The sequence below is a fragment of the Rousettus aegyptiacus genome, unplaced genomic scaffold, assembly GCF_014176215.1.
Source record: "Rousettus aegyptiacus isolate mRouAeg1 unplaced genomic scaffold, mRouAeg1.p scaffold_m13_p_2, whole genome shotgun sequence".
Classification (NCBI taxonomy): Eukaryota; Metazoa; Chordata; class Mammalia; order Chiroptera; family Pteropodidae; genus Rousettus; species Rousettus aegyptiacus.
Genome location: NW_023416295.1, coordinates 157820015 through 157845163, shown reverse-complemented (window position 1 = coordinate 157845163; position 25149 = coordinate 157820015). Strand labels below are relative to the sequence as shown.

General features: G+C 34.5%; 1 protein-coding gene across 3 annotated transcripts; it reads right to left on the bottom strand.

Moving 5' to 3' along the window:
* Positions 1-887: 887 nt before the first annotated feature.
* Positions 888-24867, bottom strand: METAP2 (methionyl aminopeptidase 2). 3 transcript variants are annotated; one of them, XM_016162793.2, is made up of 11 exons: positions 24637-24867; positions 23006-23110; positions 19102-19167; positions 15093-15195; positions 6657-6818; positions 5718-5899; positions 4842-4936; positions 4481-4577; positions 2863-2966; positions 2244-2359; positions 888-1577 (listed from the first exon to the last, which is right to left on the bottom strand). In XM_016162793.2, exons 1-11 carry the CDS (start codon positions 24785-24787, stop codon positions 1325-1327), a joined length of 1434 nt encoding a protein of 477 aa, XP_016018279.1. In that variant the 5' UTR covers positions 24788-24867; the 3' UTR covers positions 888-1324. The 3 variants fall into 3 exon arrangements, with proteins under 3 accessions (XP_016018279.1, XP_016018278.1, XP_016018280.1); XM_016162792.2 differs by having other exon boundaries at positions 23006-23113; positions 24637-24863; XM_016162794.2 differs by lacking the exon at positions 23006-23110 and having other exon boundaries at positions 24637-24864.
* Between the last annotated feature and the right edge of the window lie 282 nt (positions 24868-25149).

Here is a 25149-nt window from a genome sequence, read left to right as displayed (position 1 = left end):
TTATCCCACAAAGTAACATTAATAGCTCTAATGCTGAAAGCAGCTTTTTAATGTATAATAAATGATCTAAGTACATCAGTCAGGTTTCTCTTCGATGAGATTAACATTAAACAAAATACAAAATGGCATCCCAGAGGCAAAAAATCTTATTGTGCTAAAGCATTACAAATTAAGGCTTTACCTTGGTACATAACAATTTTGAAACCATACTGGAACATTTCTAACATTTACATAGAATTCAAGCAATTTGTTCAAGGATCGATAGTGGGCTCAAGTTCAAGTATTATGCATCTTACATTCAACTTATGCACTTAGCTGCTAATTCAACCTCACTTCCTAAAATACCATCCATAATGTTATGAATCCAAGCCAGTTGAGAGGCAGGGTGCTAAAGAATTTGGTTAACTCATGAAAAAGCCACTAATTCAATTTAGCTTTTCTAACTAGAACAAGATCCAATCACGGGAAGTTTTCCTGTTTTTGTTTTTGTGGTTTTAAATGCCCTTTGGTTTATTAAGCACGCTGAATACATTTCCTGATAAATATATACCACTGGATAGAGGATCTAAATGTTGAGAATTTACTAAATCAAAGTTTCAAGTTGGTACAATGTTCCTAAGTCATGTTTCAATTAATAGATCTTGCCAATGTCAGGGGGTGGGGGGGAATGAAAGACAAGGATTAATATCTTAAAAAGAAAAGCAAAATAGTCCTAGAGCTTGTTAATTTATGAAGCTTCTCCTACTTTATGCATGTATAGATCTTATTTAGCCACTATGTCAAGGAAAGTTTCAGTGTAGAGGTCTACAATCCAGATAAATGTTCTACATTTCCCTACATTAAGTTTAGTAATTTCCTATGCAAAATTATAACCACAGACATTGAAATGTAGCTCTCAGATCTGAAAATGTCTTTATTTTTTAGAAAATGGATTCCAGGAAGGTTAAAAAGCAATACCAGAGGGTATAGGTGGATGTAGTCATTCATTCAAAGCATTCAGTTAAGAATATGGCAATATAAATATCTGAAAAGCATCTCTTCAGTGTTCAAAACAAAATGTATAAGTCATTCCTAACTAATATGAACTTTATAGCATTTTCTAGACAGGAGAAAAACAGTTAACATTTGAAAGTCTTGAAAGCTTTTTCCTTGGTTAATTACATTAGACTGTTTGCCTTTATCAAATTCTTTCCTTTTTAAACATGGATAAAAGTATTATATAGGTCCACTGTTAAACAGACAACGTGTTGCAAATTAATTCTGGTACAATGTATTCCAACAAAGCTTAAAAAATAAAAGATGTTGTGGTGGCTTTGGACTAAGTTTAATAGTCATCTCCTCTGCTGACAACTTCTTTACATGTTGGACGCAACAGTATGGTATGTTCAAACTGTGCTGTATATGATCCTTTAATGTCACATAATGGTGGATATGGATCTACAATGCCCAAGTCACACAGATTTTTCAGAGCCATCAAGTATTTACTTTCTCCCAAGCGATCCAGCCATCTGCGGCAGAAGGCAAGGGTGCCAAAGTTTTCATTGATGACATTTAACAAGTGTTTTGTTCTTGGAAGCCTAAGGGGAGAAAATTCGAGATTAATAGTTGGCTAAAAAGTTACCAAAACTCATTTCCCCCATTAAGGAAAACTCAAACTGTAGCTGTGGCTTTACTTAGTAACTGAAGTTAAAGAAAACTTTTTTCATTGCCACTTTAGACATTCAAAAGCCAGAATGTGTAATATAGCCCATACCCAATCATAGATGGCAGCTAAATAGAAAGCCAGGTGAAGGCTATTTTATTATATTTGTTTGTATCTATAAATGTGTGAAATTCCCAGTACAGGTTCATCAACATGATGGGATTTCCTTTTTGTTACGCGTCAAGCTGAAAGACCTGCATATAAAGTAGTTGTAAATCTATCCTTCAACCACCCAAAAAAAGGAAAAAAATAAAAATAAAAATAAAAACAAAGTTTATCACTGGGAACATATTAAGAAAAAAAATCTAGAAATTACAGAAAAATAAGCTCTCAAATTATGATGATTAGAAACTGGACCTGAAAAAACTTGTCTATATCATTTCATCTCAGTTAAAAATTTTACAGGCCAATTTCTTTGCTGTATTATAGAAATCCACAGAACTTACTATTAGACTACAGAACTGTGGTTACCTGTCAGTTTTTAAAATACTGTTAACCAGGAAGAGAAACTTAACTATTCATATAAAAATAAACCTCTCACCTTATTGGCACATGTCCAACATCAAAATTTTTCATGTAATGTGAACATTCCATATCATCATGAACAACACCTTTTCCTGTGCTACCGAAGGTTTCAATGGCATAAACTTCTCCTTCCTAAAAAATACATTAGAGTCAAGGGGAGACAAGAAAAATTCAGAACTAATCAAAATTATCGTATCTTAACTTTGGGCTGAGGTATTCCCTACTTTATGTAAGAAACATGATATGTCTCCTGGCAGTCCTTATCCACCTTTCCCTGCTTTATCTTAGCACTTTTTGGTCTGTGTCCTCCTATTTGAATGTAGGCTTTAATGGGCAGGAAATTTTGTTTTGTTCACTACTATATCCTCAGTGCCTACTGAAAAGACTGTTGCCTACAAGAATGTTCAATACTAAGTGTTGAATAAATGATCGTCTGACATACTCAAATTCCACAGCTAACTGAGTCCTGATCTGACTAGACACAATCTGCACACTCTCATGTCCCAATTCCTACCAAGGTGACTATGGATGGCAAGTCAGTTTTGCTCAACATACTATGTACTCAACCATCACTAGCTTTAGCTTGGAAAAAAATCAAAATGCTTCACAAAGAACAGTGTTAATGGCATGCGTACCTCCATTCTTGTTGCTTCTCCTCCTTTCACAATGGGCACTGTTTTCCCAGCATGTATTCTATACGGCCCAATTGAATGTCCATTTAGATTACGAATTGGTTTCACTGACATAATAAATAGGAAAAAAAGTTATGCAGGGTCTCTAGAAGCACAAACAGGTCTCTTGGCCTTTAAGCTAGGGTTCAAGCACTTATTTAAAAACAAGATAAGGCTCTACTAACTTCAATTTAAGGTAGTTAAAATACAAACTGGAAAACTAGTATAATATAAAAAGATGCTTATTACAATGTGATTGATTAAAAACTAGAAGGGGGTAAAGGGAGGTGGTGGAAAAATATAAACCGATGAGAACACAATTGGGGTCATCTCAGGAGGTACTGTTAAGTCAAAATGCCATGTATATGATGATTATAAACATGAAAATTATATATTTTTATAATTCTGGACTAAAAGGTAAGTGAAAATTCTGTCAAAATGACAGGATTCTGTAACCTTAAATTTTATTATTACATCAACATTTCAAGTGTTAAAATCTAAACACTCTCGAGGTTCTGAGATCAATGATAGAAAAATCAAATTGTGGTATACTCATACACTGCAACACTGCTCAATAAAAACAAAAAGCACAAGATACACTGAACAACTGAAATAAAACTTAAAGAAAAAAATGAGCAAAAGAAGGCACAATTATAAATATACTGTGCAATTTCAAATATATGTGGAATATTTATAAATGTATATTTAGTTCAAAATCAAGCATTTAGTACATTACTGTTTAGGGATGAATAATTAGACAGTGAAAGGCAAAGGCAAATGCAAATACTTTAGTACTCAAGACTGGTTATTAGGAATGCAACAAAGACAGGTACTGCCAGATCTCAGAGTAAGATTCACTTTAGCACTTGGTACAAACGCAATATAAGTCTCAATAGAGTAATACAAAGAATGCTGAATGCTGAATTTACTGAAAGGCAAGGAAGCATGACAGTTGCCACTACAGGACTATAAAGGAGAGACAGGTTTTGATTAAAGAAAACGCAGGAAATATTCTATAAGAAAGTTATTGAATAGGGGTTACAGAGAGCAATTAGCATAGATTAGGAAGGATGATGGTGCCTGAAGAGTAGTCAGACAGATGCTAGGAGTCGGAAGAAAGCTAGACTGATGGAGAGCACCAGAAAGCACAGGTGGACTCTGGGACTGTGTACCTAAGGCATTGGTTGGGAAAGACCAAGAGGCAAAGGGAATAAAGATTAAAGAAAGGACACATAAGGAATTAACTGGCCTCCAAATGTTAAATTCAACTTAAAAAAATCTGGGGAGTCACTGACCAAAAGGGCCTCTGGTTTCTCCCTGAGTCTTGATTTGACCAGTCTGCATTTTGGCCATCCTGGGATAAGTTCCCAAGTATCTTCTTATCAGCTACCACAGGAGCTTGGTGACAGTTTCCAGCTAGTGACCACATAACTATGAGCAGGTCATTTCCCCATCTTCCCTTTTTATAGTCCCAAGAGATAAGATGAAGCAACTGACTCAAAAAAAGCACTCAACAATTTTAAAATTAATTATACAAAGGTCACACGCATTTCACATATGATAACATTTTTAATGAACATACCTTGATATGTCTTTCCATCTATTTCAACCTCATAGGATTCCATAACTTCTTGGATGGCCTCACCAACATCACACAGACGGACATCAATTCCAGCACACTAAATATGGAATAAGGTATACTTTGTTATTCAAAGTGCATAATTTTATAGCAACTTAACTTCTTAATATTTTAAAATAAGGGACAGTAAGAAAAACTGCTTTGCACATTATAAATCCCTCTATAAAAACTTTGGTACGTTAAAATAACCCACTTAAAATCCTAAGGCCAGTGAGTGGACCAGTCTTACATAACCCAAAGGCCTTAACTAGGGTATAATGAGCACAAAATGTGTTAAATGAAATGGTGCTTACAGTTCACATACCTTTATTCCAGTGTTAGTGGCATCTTTTACAGCTTTTAATAATGTATCATATTTGGGATTAAAAGTGACAGTAAAAGCACAGTCAATAATCCTACCTGAAAGAGAAAATTCTTAAGTTTACTTATCAGCTAGTTATAATTTATATACTTTATAGCATCTACTCTATTGATTATCCTCACTAGTTAACAGAAAAATAAAATGACAGACTCAAAAGCAGCACTACAAGTATCCAGATGGCACTCATAATCAAAGGAGGGTAAAAGAATAAATTATATAAAGATTTCAGAATGAAAAGATTAATTTCAGGGTGAGTATATATTACTTTAAGGCAGCACCAATTAAGTACTCACCCAGGTGGTTATACAAAAATATAAACAGAAAATTCAAAGTGAGAAAAGCCTAAGGAACCAAGAAATACCAATGTGGGCAGAGAAAAAGTGTAGGATCCACAGGATGCTAACCATCAGTCCAGCTTCTCCAATTTAGTAAAAGCTCAGTTAAGTACTTAATCTAAGCTTGTTTTCTCACGGGGTTTAGAAAAGTTAACAAGTATATAAAGGTTGGTAAACTTAAAGGTTCTAAGTAAACATTTGCTATTAATATGAATAAATGATGTCTGAAACAATGACCTGAAGAAATACAAGATTATATATTCATGCCTTGATACCAAAGGGTAAACCTCAATTACCTGAGTTTTCATTATACTTCATTTAGTAGGATGCTTTAAAGTAAATCTCAAAATCTGCCTCAACACAGGTCTAACGAAGTGAGGAATCAAGAAAATTTGGGAACTCAGTATCTATAGCTCCATCCGACAAGACAAAACTAGAGTTTTGTAGGGAGAGTATAGAGTAGAAATTATTTCCAAAAACTTACCACTTATATGTGTCCCAAAGTCTATCTTACAGATATCATCATATTGTAATACTGTAGTGTCACCAGCATTGGGAGTATAATGGGCAGCACAGTTATTGAGAGAACACCCAGTAGGAAATGCCAGGCCAGCGTTTAATCCATTCTCTTTTATTAGCTTTCGTGAACAGTCTTCCAACTTTTCACTAAAAAATAAAATGGAAATTTTTTTACTTTTACATTTTATGTAAAGTACAACTTTACATGCGTTACACCTCATCATGTTTAGAAAGTTAACTAAAACTCTTACTTTCTGGGAGTGATCTGAGCACTTTCTGAATGTGAATAAATAATGGTTCTCTAAAGCTAAAATAGTAACTAATTTCTAAAAGATAAAGAACTTAGTTCCACTAGAATCTGGAGAAATGGAATGATATAATCCACTTTAACTTAGTTTCCAGTAAGTAACATTCTTGATTTACACTAACATTCTTGATTTAAATGCTGATTAGATTTTATTTGCTCAATGTTGCATATTTTGAAAATTATCTGAATCAGAGAATCAGGTTGCCTTTTATAGTTAATTATTTCTCAAGGGGAAAACTGGAGTAATAATTACTTTTATGGGTCTTTTCACTGCATAATAACTTTTTTGTGTCCAACAATTTTAATTTAATATGAATTGCTAGATAACAATAGATTTCCAGATAGAAAATAAGAATCAATGTATGCGTTTGCACATATGAGTGTACGTAGGTACAAAATAGGGTTGCTAAAATACAAATATTCTCTATGGTTTCCTCATTACATCAACATTACAAGAATTTAGAAGATATTCTAGAACCTTCATTTAAAGTTTCAGCAAAGTAGTAATGAAAGTTAAACATTACAAGTGAAAAGTTGGTTCTAGAAAATTTTTTTTTAAAAATCCTATTTGTAATTACAGAAACATATTCCTTTTACCAGATTTCTATCATTGTCATCCCAGGTTTGATCCAGCTCATAACGTATTTTCTAACTTGTCGATGTGCTTCTGCAGCTTCTCGAAAATCATTCCAAATCTCTTCACTAGCTTGATCTAATGCTTTCTTTTCTTCACTTGTAGTTCTCCAAGCAGCTGTTCGCCTTTACAGTATACATAGCATAGTATTAGTCATTTAAGAAACAGCATAATAAGCATAAAAGCTGAAATAAAACTATACTAATGAGACACTTTAGATAAAAATATTACACATTTAGTTTCTTTCATTAAATGTCAGCAGAGCTTCTGAAATACAAGTAAGCCACACACAATCAAGCCAAATCAGTTAAACCTTTTCTAAGAATTTTTAGGGGGAAAAAATCCTGAAGTGAGATTCAATTCATAGTCAGAGGGACTAATATCCTGCCACAAAAAATGACACGAAAGGACAGAACCAAGAAAAGTCAGAAAAGAGTCCTAGAAATCAAGTAGGTGGGAGAAAAAAAGTCATCCTTCCACTCGAGGTAATTGTATTAAGAGACTTCAAAAGAGCACACTAAAAATTAGCACTTAATTTCACCAATAGGGCAAGTACTAATCCAAAGACTTGACCCCAGAAATGTGCATATACCTTCCTCAAAACATAAAATATTATGCTTTTGCAGGATTTTTCAGATTGTATATATATGTTAGAGGTACTCTTCCTTGAAGGATATGACTCACATTTTAAAACTTCCAGGAGTAACAAATAGATTTTTATTTTCAGTGAGGAGGTCCACTGAATTCCTTTTAAGTAGTACATTTTGAAAACAACCATTTTCAAATGAAAATCTCTTTAAAAGTTGTTATACTTTCATACATTCTTAAGAAATACTATGTAAACAGTTCACAAATATGAAACATACTTAGTATAAAAGTGATGTCTTCCAGGAATTACTCCTACTGCCTCAAAGCTAGTGGCTGGCAACCTATGGTCTACAGTCAAATCCAGCCCTGACACCTGTTTTGCCAATAAAATTTTACTGCAACAAAGCCGCAGTGGCAGAACTGAATAACACTCAAGGCCTGAAATATTTATGGTCTTTTATAGAAAAAGTTTATCCAACTGCTCTAAACTACAAGTCCTTATGTTAGTTAAGGCCCCAAAATGCTGTTTTTCTGCATGTAACTATTAAGTTCATTATGACTACTTCCTACTACAGCAGCTTCCTATGTGCCAACATCTAGCACCTGTAATTTGCTACAAGACCCAAAGGAGATGTCCTATGTGAACTTAGGGTACTTAAAGCATCACAGAGGCTTTTTTGTCTTGTTGTCTGCTTAGAAATGTGTTTTAGATCTATCCACTGATGTTACCAGGTAACTGAAAATATTACGGTATCGTCAGCTTAAGGTCATTTTTAAACTCCATATGTACTTAAATGCATATGAATTATTTTTATAGGAAAACTCAAGAGACCACTTCTAATTAAAGAATTCAAATGAAAGCCCTCAGACTAGAAGGGAATAGAATAAGATCCTTAAAGAGTACAATTTCAATATGTGGCTCAACCTTTTTCAGCTGCAATACACATATAGTTGCTCACTCCATTCTGTGACACACAAGCTACAATTTCTTGACCTCTTTCTCCAGCCCTTTCTCTTCCATGAACCCAAAAATCTTTCCTGGAAACCAAGAACCCGAATGTTTTAAGAATAAATCATCTTCAGGCCTAAGAGTACCGGCTATATTCCCAGATCAATTTTAAAACAAAATACGTCACAACTCTTCTTCTCTTAAATGGGCCATAATTCTGGCACATATGCTATAGCCATACCTGGTAGTAAACGGTTGAAGCAACCCTGCCTCAGAGGCCAAAGATTTTGTGAAATGTAAAAACATCAACAAATATTTACTCTAGGGTGTTAAGATCAAAGACTGTCCACAGGGAACTGGTGTATATCACACATGTAGGGCTGTGAAAGTAGAACAAGCCATTATCAATTCCATTACTTCTCCTCGATCCAACCCTTAATATTCTTCAAATCCACTTCTTTAAGTATAATTAAATTTCAAATGTTTCTGACTATATTTTAGAATCAGAACATGATACAATAAAGATCCCCAATACTGAAACCAATAGGTATCTCATGAATGTCTTACACTTCTGAAGGTTGCATGGCTGACTCTGTATTCTTCAAAAGATTATGAAATGTTCTGTATTGTTGGTAAAGAACTATCAATCAGAAATGGGATTAAAGACATTCTTTTGCTAAGTCTTGAGTTCAAATTGAAAGTCATTAGTAATATTCAGGAAATCTACTGCCAGGGCCTATAATTATAACTCTAGGCCCAAAAGAAAGACAATTATGAAAGAGGCTCTCTCTTTTCTTAAGATTAAAAAAAAAAAAAAAAAATTCTGTGTTCATAACAATTATTCCAAAAGACAATTCAACCAAATGACTGAGGCAGGTTAGAAATGCTTTTAAAATATATTATGTCTGTAAAACAAAACTACCAAAACAACTGCTTGGAAGAGAATTTTATAGGAAGTGTTTACAGAGTATGTAAATTTTCAGATCTCTGATATTATTGAGTCTTTTCAATAGTTCATCATTTTTATCAGTGGATGTATTAAGACAGAAAAATATAAGTACAACCAAAAGATACAAAGATATCTGATTATTAATTTCAAAGTCATAAACATTTCTAAACTCATTACATGAATAATTTAAAATTATATTTGTGTTTTTAAGCACTACACGACATATTTACAAAAACTATTTTAAAATGCATATCTCTAACTCAAAAATAATTAGGAATAACCACAATTGCTGCCTCTTAAAACTGGAACTTAAAGGAAAAAATAAAGCACATTTTAACTCTGCATATAAGAAACTATAGTTACACCCCAGGTGATAAAAAGAAAATTCTTCTTACAGAATAATATCAGCTAATATATGTAGAACAAATGATAGAATTTGAAATTCACCATATTGCAGTCCCCAATAAAATAACTGATAAAGCAAGAATCATCAACAGATATGAAAGTAGTTAAAGAGAAGAGCTGGCTGTCACCACATTAAGCAAGTGACCAAACACATATGATGCAAAAGACTATAATATAATATGAAGTATATACTATCATTTATGATATATGGTTGTTGAAGATGTTTAATCTAAGTCTAAGCTAAGCTTTTACAACTAACTCCAGTTTATGGAAAATACAGAAATAGAGAAAAAAGTTTAATGATACCACAAGTAAAAACTTGGAAAAATCCCAAAATATGAGACTTTTTAAATTACCTGGTCTCTTCAAAAAGTGCAATGGAAGAGAAGGTGGGGGTTCTAACTACATGCAATGTATAAATCTTGACTGGATCCTAGTTTAGGGAAGCAGGGGGAGAACGGGTGTGGGAATAGCTAAAAAGATGTTCCATGGACAGCAGGAAAAAAAATCTAAAAATGAACTAGGTATTTATATGATACTGGGAAATTACTGTTGATTTACTTAGATGTAGTAATTTGGAGAATGTCTAATTCTTGGAAGACACTTGAATTTTTTAAAAGGAATCAAAATAAATGAAATATTTTTACACAGCCCAGCCAAAAGAAAAAAAATCAATAACAAACATCATATGTACAGAGATAAAACATCAATCTAGGGAGTGAGTTCACTATCTTTAAAACTTTGGAATTCACTACAGAAGTTGAAACAACATAAAGATATTTAGTCCAACATTGCTTATAATAAACAGAAATAAATTGTATGTCCAATAAGAAAGGACTGGACAAATGAATTATGGTATGCACACAGATGTGTAAAATTATTTAACCATTAGAGATACCATTGGTTTCTTTACTAACTTGAAAACAAATTTTAAAAGGGCTGCTGTCTGCAGTATAGTTCTATCTTGAAAAACATTCCCAGGTATTTATAATAGATATTTACACAGAGGCTTTAGAGGAAAAAAGTACCAACATGTTAAAGTGGTTTTATTTCACTGGCAGAATTATGGAGATTTTTATTTTCTTCTTTTTGTTTATCTGTATTTGCTAACTTTCTATAGCGAATATGTATTGCTTGTAAAATTAACATTTTCCCCAAAAAACTGTCTACTAAATTTAGAAACAGATTAAGGATTTCGAACTAATTCTTCATTCTACTTCTAGATATCCAGAATAAGAGAAAAATCTGATCCAATTAACATATTATAATGTTCATCACAGAATTTTTCTAATGATAAAAAATTAAAAGCAGAATATTCAAAAATAAGAAAATAGCTAAAAAATTACACTAGATATAGAATAGGAAAATAGCTAATAAAATTATGCCAGATACAGAATGGAATAGTATTATAGTCATTAAAAATGGCTTCAAAAATTTTAGTAACAGGAAATGCACATAGAATCTTTTTTTTTTAAAAAAAGGGGCAACAACCATCATAGCAAAACTTGATCCAGACAAAGATTATCCATGAATGTGAGGACATGCATAAGGAATGAGATACTTACCTATTCACAAAGTAATCTCTCACAAATTAGTAATTACAGGAGAAAAAATTATAATGATACACTAGAGAAACTAGATAATACCTTATCTAAGTGAAAAAACTGACATCATGTGCCTCCATATATGACAACCCTAATAATGATACAATGTCTACTTATCTAGCATACCATCCAAAATTGCACAAGATACTCTCAAACAGTTCGGCACAAAAAAAGTATGTATACAGATTCACCAATGTAATGTTTTCCACATAGTAATGCTATTTCTATGTTATACATAATATGCATAATTGTAATATTCCATATAGAGATAGAATGATAAAAGTGTCAAAATGTTAAAGAAAACCTGAGTTAAAGGTATGCAGGAGTTCTTTGTACTATTCCCACAGTATCGAGTTATTTGTTAAGTATGGCATTATTTCAAAATAAAAAGTTAAAATAATGTACTCAACCTGAGTGGTAGCTACATACATGAGTTTTTTGTAATAATTCATGTAATTTTCAATAAATTTATTAAAAAAGAACAATGGGGACAAGATTACAGAACTATATTTAATACCTTATCAAATGTATAAGAATATTCTGATCTATTTGCAAACAGTCAAAACTGGTTGTATGAATGTCAAAAAATACTGAGATTTATTAAAAAGCAAACATAACAATATATTAATTTCTTTTGTATTTCTCTGGGATAGTATATAGCATTGTTTTCAATAGTTAAGTATTATCTCAAGAGATGTAACATATAATTAATATTTTCTTCTATTGTTTCAGAAACTGAAGTTATTCTACCTATAGAATGTTTAATTTGTAATAAAAAATAAATAGTAAGGAGAGAAAGGTAGTTTTTAAGATTTATAAAATCTCAATATTTTTTCTTATATTAAATATTACATTGGGCATTCCAGTATTCTACCATTCTACCATATTCATGGTGTTAAAAATATTAACAATCTGTTAACAAGTACAGGAAGTCAATAGCTTTCCTTCGCTTCAGCAATAATCATATAGAAATGGAAACAGAAATAAAAATATCTTGCTCACATCAGTAACAATACCATAAAACACTTAAGAATAAATTTAACAAGAAAGGGATAAGACCTACATAGAAAAAAAAAAAAAAATCAGAGTAAGTGGGAAAATATACCATGATATTGGATAAGACAATGTGACACAACTGTGAATTTTCTGAAACTGATACATAAATATGATGCAATTCTGATCATAATTCTAAGAAGGGCATTTCTCTGTGGGTATGTGTATGAAGACAACACAACTTAAAATAGCTAAGAAAAATATTTTAAAAACTGTTTGGGTATGTGTGGCAGAGGAGAAAAACTGCCTTACCAAATTATCAAGATATAAAGTTTCTAATATCAAATCAAAATAGTATTAGCATAGGAACAGACAAATAGATCAGAGGAACAGAATAAATAATACAGAAACTGGTTCCATTATATATGAGAATATATGGCTGACCCTTGAATATGGGAGTGCTGACCATCCATGCAGCAGGAAATCTGTCAATCTGTGTATAACTTATGCCATCCCTTTGCACACACAGATTCCCAACCATGGATCGAAAATACATACTACTATTATATAAAAATATGGCAAGGTGGTCATTCAACTGAGGATGAATTATTTAATAAACAATGCTAGCACAATTGACTATCCATCCGAAAAAAAATTAGCACTCCAACTTTACATAAAAAATTCCAGACCAATTAAAAATAAACATGATAGTCTGAAGTATAAAATATAAATGTATACTGCATATTTAAATACTTAAAATTTTTGGAAGAGCAAAAGAACAAAGTGAACAATAGATGCTGAAAATCACTAGCAGACTGGGAATCATAAAGTATTAAAATGTTCTTTACGCTACCCTGAACAAGCCAGATCCTGTTTGATCTTGGAAGCTAAGCAGGGTCAGGCCTGATTAGTTCTCGGATGGGAGACCACCTAAGAAGAGCAGGTGCTGTAGGCGTAAAAAATAAAAAGATAAGGGATTGTAAGCTGACAAGCTCCTTGCCATCTGTGAGTTAATCAAGGGTTGCCTCGCCTAAAAAAAAAAATGTTCTTTCATTCAGGAACCCCCACTTCTGGAAAACTGTCACACAACATACCTGCCAGCACTTAAAAAGGCATATATAAATATGTATGTATACACACACACACACACTGTATGTATATACATGTATGTCTACGTACATGTTTACATATATATACATACATATATACTCATAGAAATATGTTTATTGCAGAATGGTTTATCCTGGCAAAAAATATTGAAGACAAAGTGAATGCTCGTCAATTAGAAAATGGTGGAATCAAGAATGGTACATTCACACCATAGAATGCTGTGAAGCCACTCAAAAGAATCACAGAGCTGTTCTAACTAACCTGGAGGAGGGACTTCCAAGAGGTAGCAAGCACTAAATGAGAAAACCAAGGTGGAGAAAAGTGAGCCTATGATTTCATTTTTGTAAAACAAACAATGACCAAACACTCTCCTTACATCAACAAAGTTTAAACACACATGAGCATAGAAAAATATGGAAGGCTACCTGCTACATGCTTACATGGGTCTGGAAGGAAGGGAAGGAAGAGGAAACAAGCAAAAAAATTAAAAAGACTATTTAAAAATAAATGTGATCACATTATATGTACTATGAAAATTTATGTAATTAATGTAAGATTACGGGTCTGTATCATCTTAAAAATAGATGCTTCAAGACAAGAATATTGACTTTGAACTCAATTTAAAGAAAAGATGCCCATGACATAAAATTCCATACAACTTTACAGACTTATTCCCTGAGAGTATTGGGAATGAGGAAAAGGGGTAAAAATATAACTATATCGAGTTCTTTTCTAGGTTTAAAGAAAAACAATGATGCCTTCACAGGTAAATGAAACAATGCTACAGTAGAAGCTTTCTTAACCAACTATTGCAACCATGCAATTAACCAATGCTCCAGATTCCCTCTGTAAAAAATACCAAACTGACCAATGCTCATTGTATTCTAATTAGTGGATAGCAGGTTCCTATTCTGAATAATAATAGCAGCTAACACCTACTTAATGCTTACTATGTGTCTGTCACTCTTCTAAGTGCTTTACATATATTATTATTCCTCACAACAACCTTCTGAAGTGCCCCTTTTATGGATGAGGAAATAAAAACCATGATAAATTACTTGCCCAAGTCACAAAGCTACTAAGTGTTAGAGCTGGGATTCAAATGCACTAGTCTAGTCCCAGCTTCTATGCTCTTAAGTCTGGTACTTTGCTGACCAGCTGAAATGTATCCTTTCAGAACACTTTCAAGAAATTAGGCGGTCTGTTCCCAAACTTGTGTAAGTCATCTGTACTTATTACTATAATTATACAATTTAATTATATATTACATAAAAATAATCATTTCTATGAAAACTAAATTGAATACTCATAAAAATCTCAATAAAGGCAAGCCACCAAAAAATACTTGTCAAATTAAGAAAAGAATTCTAAATGGTTTTTAAAAACATGTAGATATAGGTGTCAGCCCCTCAGATTACTTGGTTCTTGCTTTTTACAGAAACTCAAAATGGAATAGACCCATAGACAGTATATTATGCACACAGTTTATAGGGAAAAAGTAGAGTGAATGCAAATCCATGCTCGAATAACAAGAATAATGAAAAACAAAGATTTTACTTTTACCAATAAAGATTTTTATTTTTTTGTGATTCCCCACTTTTACAAACTATTTTGATTAGCCAAACTACTACTGGTCCCAATTGTTTTGGATAAGACAGCTTCTACTGTATTTTCTCTGCAACAAATTCATAGCTTTTATATAGTAAGGTAGTGGAGCAAGTTCTGAGAAAAAATCAAATCTGCTTTATTGCTAAGCTACAACTTTAGAAAGTAAAACTCGAAGTTATTTTATGATCCTTACCCATCTTGTGTGGGTGGGTACTCGCATTCTTGTCCTTTGGGAAATACACCATTAGGATACAGGTCACATATTGGAACTGAGGGAGGGTCTGTTTGAACTTTTGCTGTGAGATAACAAATAGAGCATTAACTTCTGTAGTTAAAAATAAAATTAAGTGGTTATCATCATAGTTTTTCTCAGTTCCTAATGGTTGTTACACGTCCTGATTTTAAGGAACTTCCTGGCTATTGCCTTACAGTTAGAAACATCATGCTGGTCACCTCCTCTTTGATTTACTATTGCTTGGAAATAAAAAATATTCAATTTCTCAGAACTCTATTAGGTATTTAAATGGTATATTCCTTGGCAGAAAGCACACTTCTAACGTTTTTGTCTTCATTTCCAATTCTGAAAATGGAATAGCATATAAAGGCTGGGTTTTGCAAATAAAAATCAAAGAAGCAACAATAAGAAAAGTCCTATTAAGTAAAAATACAAAGCTATTATGTATTAATAAAACAAGTAAAAAACTTATTTCAAGGGTATATTAGGTGTAAAAGTTAAAGAGTATACATACTCAGTGCTAAAAAACTTTAGATAGCCACACACCAAATTTCTAGATACTCAAAGTTACAATACCTACCACGTTTTAGGACACTATTTCCCAAGCTAGCTTCCAAGACACCAGTGTTTTGAGATGCTTGTAAAAGGTATGTAGAGATTTTGTCTTCTAATTTTTTTTTCAAATATATAAGAATTCATTGTATAGTTCTTATCATATGAAGAACTCCGTTTTAGTAATGAATGCTGTTTCTGAGGAATGCCAGGAAGGTGTGTGTTAATTTACACAGCATTATGCCTTTCAATGAATGCCTGCAGCATTTACCAACTACTGAGGTGAAGTATGTGGTCTCTCTTTATGTAATCAGTTTTATTATTATTACTATTATTATTATTTATGCCTATGGCACCTGGTCTTCCTAGGTGGTCTCCCATCCAAGTACTAACCAAGCCTGACCCTGTTTAGCTTCCAAGATCAGACATCAGGCTTGTTCAGGGTGGCATGGCTGCAGAACATGGACCGTGGCTCCACTGGGGCACAAATCCAGGACCTTCTGTGTGTAAAGCAGACATGCTGACTGCTACACTATGGAACCACATCCAGTAATCAATTTTTGTCTTAAATTTTAACACATATTGTGCTTTTTGTTCTGCAATGGGGGAAAAAAAGGATGTGTATAAATATAAATGTGTTTATTGAGCCAAATGATTTACCTATGAAACCATTTTTTGGTTTCCCCCTTCGAATGCTCAATATCTTAAGCACCAAATGGTTTTCTCTCTTTACATGTTTAAAAGTATTCTATGGGTAAGTAAACTTGGAAAACACTGTTTTAGATTCCTCCTAAGAGAGAATATTAAAATTTAAAATCAAAAAAGATCTTAGAGGTCATCTAATTTAGCTTCATACTCAACCTAGGAATTCCCTGTTTTATACACCTGACATCTGGTACTGAGCTCCTGACAATGGAGGCAGTCACTATCTTCCAAAAGCTACAGCTGTTAGAAAGTTCTTCCTACATTAAATCTTTCCTTGTTACTTTGATCTGTTAGTTCTATCTTGATTCTTTGCAGTTAAGAAATTCTACTTCTCATTTCTACTAATTCCTTCCTTTCTATAATGAGAAACCACTTTAAGGGATACAGTTAACACTTTCACTATATTTGCCACCTTGAACTGTCAATGTTCCTTTTAAGCTGACACTAAAACTGACTACACTAATATACCAAACAAGGTATAATTAGTATAAGACTACACTGCTGCTGATTCTAAAAATCCTAATGCTATTGAAAAGTTAAGTCTACGGCCATGCCACTCTAAACATGCCCGATCTCATCTCATCTAAAAAGCTAAGCAGGGTTGGGCCTAGCTAGTACTTGGATGGGAGAGACCACCTAGGAAGACCAGGCGTCACAGGAGTAAAAAAAAAAAAAAAAAAAAAAAAAAAAAGTTAAGACTTCTTGCTTTTTGGTTCACATTGTACTAATACCCAAATCCTTAGAATCCTAACACCGTGTAGTAACTTTATATGTTTATTAAATTTCAGCTTGTTAATATCAGCCAATTGTGTTTTTCTGATCTTTTGAAATATTAATATTTGTCAACCAAAGTATTATCTCTCAGCATTATCTGATCTACAAATCTGACAAAGATGCCTTTATATTATTAAGACAAAGAATTCCAAAAGAGCACTAGAGAAAAAATAATCTGTAATCAGAACATCAGAGTTGAAGTCTAGCCTTTACCACTTATTAGCTGTGACTTGGACAAATGGCTAATATGCCAAACCTCAGTTTCCTCATCTACAAAATAAAGAACCAGATGAAATTTTGGGTAATCTCTGAAAATTATTAACATACTATACCCAATTATCAATTATAATAATCTGTATTGCAATTATCATTAAGTATTATTTATAATTCTCTCACTTTATAAATGAGGAAAAAGAGGACAGTGAACTGCCCATGTACACATTATTAGACTTATTCCAGAAGTGATTTGTGATAGCCTACAAGGATACCTAAAATACACAAGTAAGAGATGTTCAAAGTAAATTAGAGAGCAAAAATGGAAAGAACATAAAATTAAACCTGAAATAAGGCTGGTACAAACCACAGATTTGGCTCTAAGCTCCCCAGTAGCCAAAAAACAAAAACCTAAGTTATTTACATGGTTCATGATGTTTCTGAGATAAAACACAATAACTACTCGGAAAAACGCAATTATTCTTGATACTAAGACCAGAAAAAAGTGTCTCTTGAGAGTGCTTATAAATAAATATAATAATAAACAGTACATTGATCTTCAGAGGAAGTACAATAAAGGCTGATGGCATCACACTAAAACATGTCAGTGGAAGAATCCTACCAAGAGCAAATACAATGTAACTCCTTAACACTCCTCCCTGCTTATCTACCTTCATTAGTGAGCTATTTTTGAGTAGAGAACTAGGTACCTCTTAAGCCATTCTCAGATATTACTAAATCTCACAGATATACTTTCTAACAATTTCTGAATGTAAAAAATTGGACATCATAATCTCGAGAAGATTCCTGGAATACAAGTAACCTATGCTCATTAAATACAGACTATGTTGGGGCAGAACTGACATCCTAGAGAAAAAGAATCTAACGAGGATGCTTGAAAAGAAAGACTATCCCATCTCTACCTGGAGACGTACCAGGAGAATGGCTGGCAGAGCCAACATGTTTCTTAAAAAATAATTTAAGTATTTCTTTCAACACAGGGATAAAAACAGACGTTAACCCCCAATATTCTGATATAACCAGAATTTAGTGCCCCCCAATAGTGCAAGGGCACCCGAGATTAGAATTTGTTCTGTCAATCTAACCATTATTCCCCAATACTATACGGTCTCCCCTTAGTTTCCCTGATAGAGTGTCAGGTCCCTGAAGTTATTTGGTTGTGCCATTTGTAGAAACAAAACACAAGGAGGATCATATTATAAGTGAATCTGAAATAGTGTGATATAAACATTATTAATGAAATTTCATCATATGCACAAATTTTACATAATAGACTCTTCATTAAATATTTATCAAGAATTTTATCATTTCAAAGCTGGAAAGGGAACTACAAACTTTGTTTACCCTATTACCACATGGTGGCACTGTAGTCATCCCCAACAGAATTATCTGAATTACTCAGGTTTTAAATTGTAAAGTTTTTAGGAACTCATTCCAACCTTGCAGTAAAATGTAACCAACCAATTAACATTCCTTGGCTGAACAATAGCTTAAAAAAAAAAAAAAAAAAAAAGGCATCAAGATTGTTAAACCAAATTACTTGAAAAGTAGTTATGAATTTCACTAAATTTTACCTCTATCAAGCCTTAATTTATTTCCCTGACATATACCAGGATCTTAAGCAACTTCAAACCCACTCTTCAAACCTACTGGTTAATAACTGCTTATAATTTGTCAAGAAAGATTAATTTAAGACACTAACGTCCTCTCTTCTTCTTCTTCTTTTTCTTCTTCTTTCCAGTTGCTCCATCTCCATCACCATCTCCATCTGAGAAAAGACAATTTCAAGTATTCATTTAAACCTCATAAGCAGAGGGACGAAACAAGCACAAGTGGACAAGTATGTAAACACATACGCACACACACTGCATCTTAAATAGCATATAACAAAGCTGACTTAACACTCTTGGAATTTTGTATATTGCTACCTTTAACAGTACAGAATGATAGCTACCATTTATTGAACCCTTGAGCCAGGATGGTGGTAGAGCCAGGATTTGAATATCAAACTATATGTTTACAGTTCCACCCATCACATAATGCTGCAATTTAGGTTTCTGCATGTCTTTCTTTCACAGCATCTCAGGATATTCTTAACAGGCAGAGACTGTTCATATTTATTTGTGTGCAAATCAATTAATATTTGCTGAATGACAACTGGGCATCCATATGCAGGAAAAGGTACTTTAACTCTCACCATGCACTATATACAAAAATTAATTCTAAATAGAACACAGATCTAAACTTAACAGCTAAAAATGTACAAAATTTCTTGAAGAGAACCTAAGATAAAATCTTCACGTCAGCTATTACTTAACTTTTTGGATAGAACACAAAAACCATGACCCATAAAGGAAAAAAACAGATAAACTGGACCTCATCAAAATTAAAATCTTTTTTGTTCCAAACAGTGCTAGCATGGAAGAAATATATCTGATTTAGAACTTGATATATCAAGAATATATAAAGTATTATAACTCAGACAAGAAATAACGCAACTGAAATATGGACAAAGGATGTGAACACTTCACCTAAGATATATGAAAGGCAAATAAAAATATGAAAAACTGATCAACATCATCAGTCATTAGGGAAATGCAAATTAAAACCACATAACATACCACTGCACATTAGAAAAGCTAAAAATTTAAAACTACACCAAGTGCTTGTAAGGATACAAAGTACCTGGAACTCTCCACCACTACTAACAGGAATGCAAAATGGTACAGACACTTTGGACAAGTTTGAATTTCTTATGCAGTTAACTATACACTTAACATATGGATTATAACCCTATTCCTTGGTATTTACTCAGGACAAATGAAAACATATGCCTACACAAAGACTGTATGCAAATATTCACAGTAATAGACAAAAACTGGAAATATCCATCAACTAGTAAATGGATAAACAAATTTTGAATACTACTCAGCAATAAAAAGTAATGAACTACTGATATATATGCAACAACTAGATGACTCTGAAAAGTGTTAGAGTGAAACAAGCCAGACACACATAAAAAGCTGCATACTATAATAATTCTAGTTATATGATATTATAGAAGAAACTAAAGGAATGGATAATGTATCTGGTTTCCAGGGGTCAGGGAGTGGAGCTAGAGAACTGATTACGAAGGAGCACAAGGAAACTTTTTTGTGGAGATGGAAATGTTAAATGGAAGTGGTCTATATCTTGGTTGTGGCAGTGATTACACAACTGCATACATCTGTGAAAACTCATTATACACCTAAAAAGTGTGAATATGTAGAATGTATAATATCAAGAGTAAACTCTAATGTAAATTATGGACTTTACATGATAACGATGTGTCTGTGTAGGTTCATCAATTCTAACAAATGTACCACTCTTATGAGGGATGCTGATAATGAAAGCAGCTCTGAATGCCTGGTGGTAGGGAGTATATGACAAATCTCTGTACCTTCTGTTCAATTTTGCTGAGGACCTAAAACCGCTCTAAAATATGAAGTCTACTTTTTTAAACAGTGAATATTATCCTAGGCAAAGTATACCTTAATAAACCTGATTTAAAACTTATTGCGTGAATTACCTCTAGCACACTGTTTAATGCCCACAGGATTAACTTCACACCAGTATCCCCGGTTTCAAATTAAACACATCTAAAATTAAACTCAATACTTTCTTCTTTGCCTGCAAGTCTCCTCCCCCAATCTCTGATTCAGATCGCCCGCCCTATTTCACTTTCGGTCAACAGCACCAACATTCTGTCACCCAAATTCAGTGCCTGGAATCTACTGATGCCTCTCCTTCACCCTTCTCCCCAAAGTGAAAGTCTCATAGTCCTCTGAATTCTGCTTCCGCAACCATTGTTCCATTGGACCTTTCCTTTCCATTCTCATTTACGCCCACCAATTTAAATTGTCATTACCACATGCTTGGGCTACTGTTGTGGCCTCCAAAATGGTCTCCTTGCCATTCCTGTATGTTTCCTCTTTTATAATAATCCTGCATATCTACATATATATGAAGACTAAGTTATTTTTTCATAACATTCTTTTTTTTAAGAAATGCTCGAAGCCTCCCCCAATCTCACACGGCCAGTTTGCACGTTCACTATTTTGATTACTTTCTCAGCATTGTTCTACCCCAAAACGATCTTTTCTGTTTGGTTTTATTCAAGTCCCATTCCTTCCAATGAGCCTTCCTTCACCATTCAGCTCACAATTCCACCTCCAAATTTCAATAAACTTTACTGTTGGCTTATCTTTTCACCTCTATGTTTTGTCCATCATACCATCAGTCTTCTTTTAGAACAAAGATTCTGAAATACTAGTTTTCCACCCCCTCAAAGACCTCTCATAACAGATGAGTAGTATTGGCTAATCCCGATTATTGAAATGAATTAAGAAAGCAATTAGCCAAAATTGGAGAAAACTGCTAATATTCCTAAAATCTTTAATACATTGAAGATTTCCAACATGACAAGCAAGTTTCCCCTTCAAAATTCACACTACTTTGTAGAGGTGCAATGAAACAAGGCACATTCAAGATTAACACTTTGATATTCTATACATTGTGGGTCTACAGCAATCTATATTACCTTGAATTTATAAGCCCCTTTCTTAAGAGCTCGAAACTTGTTCATAATCTGAAGCATAACCAAAGGCACAATGAATATGAGTTTTGCTTAAAGACATGGAAAAGCTAATTATTCCCTTGAATTCTGGTACCTTTTTCACCAAATTTTGACTAAGCTTCTTGAAGGCAAAAAACATCTTTCTAAAGGAAAGACAACTACTCTGCATTACCCTAACACAATAAACAAAGTACAACAGATATTTGTTGATAAAGGTTGGAAGGCATAAGTCTAAGATGGCAGTGCTTGAGGTAGAACAGCAGCAGGACACAGTAGTAGATACTTGAGAATGGGAAAAGTGCAACTTCCCCTGTGCCAAAAGACATTGTAGAATAATAATAGTTCTCTTATCCGATTATTCCCTCCACTGTATTACTGATATCGTCAATTCCTAGAGTTCTAAGAGTTGCCATCTTGAAGGAAATCTAATAGCACCGAAATATAAGGAGCCAGAGGCAAAGAATTTATAATAGAGTTTAGAAGCACTCTACTACATCCCTTTGAGAATAAAGGTAGCTTTAGTACAGAAAGTTAAAAGAATAGACTTGGAATCAGGTTCTAGGTTTGAAACTCGGGTTCTATTCTACCATACTAGCTGTGTCACATTGGAAAAAATCACATAATTATCAGGGTAAAATAAGAATGCATATGAAAGTATCCTAGAATAGTGCCTAGTACATACTAGTTGTTCAATAAATGTTATTTAAGTTAAATAAACAATCCTTTTATCTTATTAATACTCACACATTACTTGGCCTTTTACCAAGTATACTTTTAAAAGTTGAGAACTATGATAACTGAGCAGACATTCACATATTCAACTTTTTAAAGAGCTGCTAATAAATACCTTTTCCTTTTTATCTGTGACATTGAAGCTTTACTGTTAATTTAGAAAAACATCAGAGAATAATGGACTATATGGATATATTATGTTTGAAGAATGTCATATTTTCTTGCTTTTCTAACCACAAATATCAAATTAACCATTTACCTTCATCGTCATCATCTCTTTCTTTCTCTTCCAATGCTTGTCTTTCCAACTGTCTTGCTACCTCATCAACTGAGGCTACTGATTCTTTATCAGGTTCTTGTTGCCCTACTTGATCAAATATAAAAACATAAGTCAAATCTAATAAAGTTACTTTCCCACTAGAGTACGTTCTAAGGATACTGGAGAATGAACACACATCTTTTCCTGATAAATGTTTAGGAAACAAAAACAGAAACATTATTGTGAACGTAACAGAATTTATTTAATGAGAGAAAAATCTTTCAAATCTAAGTAGTATTGTCCATTCAACAAAATATTTCACATTCCCAGTGCTGGCAGCTATAGGACAAATAAAAGTGTGAACTGGTGCCTATACTTAAGTAGTTTAAATTTTTTAATATTTAACAATTACACTACGATAAATACTTTACAAACAAGTACTTAGAATAGGCAATAAATGCTGAAAACCTTAGTTAAGCAGAGTATTTCTGTGGGACACTGGTGGCTTCAGGGATTCATAAAGAAAGAAGTTGTCAAGCTGGGCTGGGTAAATAAAGATAAATAGAAAAAAATATCCCATTACTAAAAAACAAAATTCCTAAACAGTTAAGCAAGTGATTACAACAGCCAGAGGAGCAATATGTGTGTGTAGAGAGATAGCATTACCAGGTAGAACATAATGAAGTCACATTCTGGCTACTGGAGAGGATGTTTAACAGTCGAGAAATATAACTGTTAAAAGTATATTAGAGTCTGAACACTTTAAAGGACAAACTGAAGAATTAGAAACTGGTACAAATTTTCCTAAAATGAAGGATTTGGTGCAACAAAAACATTAACTTCTCAAAATATTTACATTCCTAACTCATAATACCCAAATCTAAATTTTCAGCTGTTTTCCTTGCCTTACCAGTAGATTTAGAAAAGTCTCACCGAATACCCTATGCAGATTGCTTTCAAATGGCATAATTTAGGCCTACAAGCCCTAACGCTTGATGGTGCTGTGGGATTCGGCAGGTGAATATCCACACCACTACTACCACACGTTCTGCAATTACGACTCAGTGACACGAGCGTGGGAATACACACACCCCAAAAGTGCAACCCGCAACAAAAATCCCTCCGGGAACTTGGAATGGCAGGGGAAGGCGCGCTCAAGGCAGTAGGACATGCTCATTTCACCCATACCCTCGACGAAAAATAAGTTCCAGGATGCTCCGGTAAAGCAGCAGCAGTAATGGTCAGAACAAGATTTTTGAGGAGGCCAAACAGCGAGGAGGGTGGAAGGGCTGGGCTCCGTGCATGGCTCCATATGCACTGCAAGGTCTGTGTGGGAGCTGAGTTCTGGCAATACAGGGGCTCAGGCCTACGGACCCCAGAGCTATCACCCGAGAAGCCGAGGCACCCTTTTCTCCCTCACCCCGCCCCCACCAGCTCCCAAGTCCCACAGGACGAGAAGTCACCCCACCCCGGGATTGAGAATCTGAGCCCAGCCTTGACACACGCTCAATCCTGGGAATCAGTCCAGTCTAGAGCTCTGAGTCCCCAGTCCCCTGTCACCCGCGCTGGGCCTAAGCCGAGCCGTTCGGATATCCTTGGCGGTGACTGGAAAAACATAAAACCCCCTTTACCTGTGGCAGCCCCTTTGCTCTTCTTCTTCTTTCGTCTCTTTTTCTTGGCTGCCTCCTCAGCCGTAGAGGTAGCTCCCTCTTCCCTGTCGTCTGGCTCCAAGTCGCCATTCAGGTGGCTCCCGGAGGACGCTGCCTCCTCCACACCCGCCATGTTGCCCGAGAGAGCGCGAGGGAATGAGACAGAGCGGCGAGGGCCCGCTCCTCCTTCAGCCACCTATGCTGGCGACGCCGGAAGCCGCTCTCAATGGTGGGGCGCAGGGAATGCTGGGACGGCGGAGGACTCGATTGCGGGGACCGCGCACCGACGGTTGACTGACTGGCCGGCTGGCTGCTTGCCGGACGCTGCCGCCGCGGTCCCTGAAGTGGGGCTGAGCAGGCCTGGCTGCGGTTTCCTGGGGCCAGAGCGGACACTTTCCTTGTCCTGCACCTTGGGCGTTCCTCGGGCTCATCTGCCCGCGTAGAGTCGAGTTGAATGCCTGTGCACGGGCACCGTCCGCAAGAGAGGGGCGTTTC

Coding starts and splice junctions, on each gene's coding strand:
- METAP2 (XM_016162792.2), bottom strand. CDS start 24,787: ATGGCGGGTGTGGAGGAGGCAGCGTCCTCCGGGAGCCACCTGAATGGC. Junction 23,114..24,636: donor GAGCAAAGGGGCTGCCACAG/GTAAAGGGGGTT, acceptor TATTTGATCAAG/TAGGGCAACAAGAACCTGAT. Junction 2,967..4,480: donor AGATGGAAAGACATATCAAG/GTATGTTCATTA, acceptor TTATTATGTCAG/TGAAACCAATTCGTAATCTA.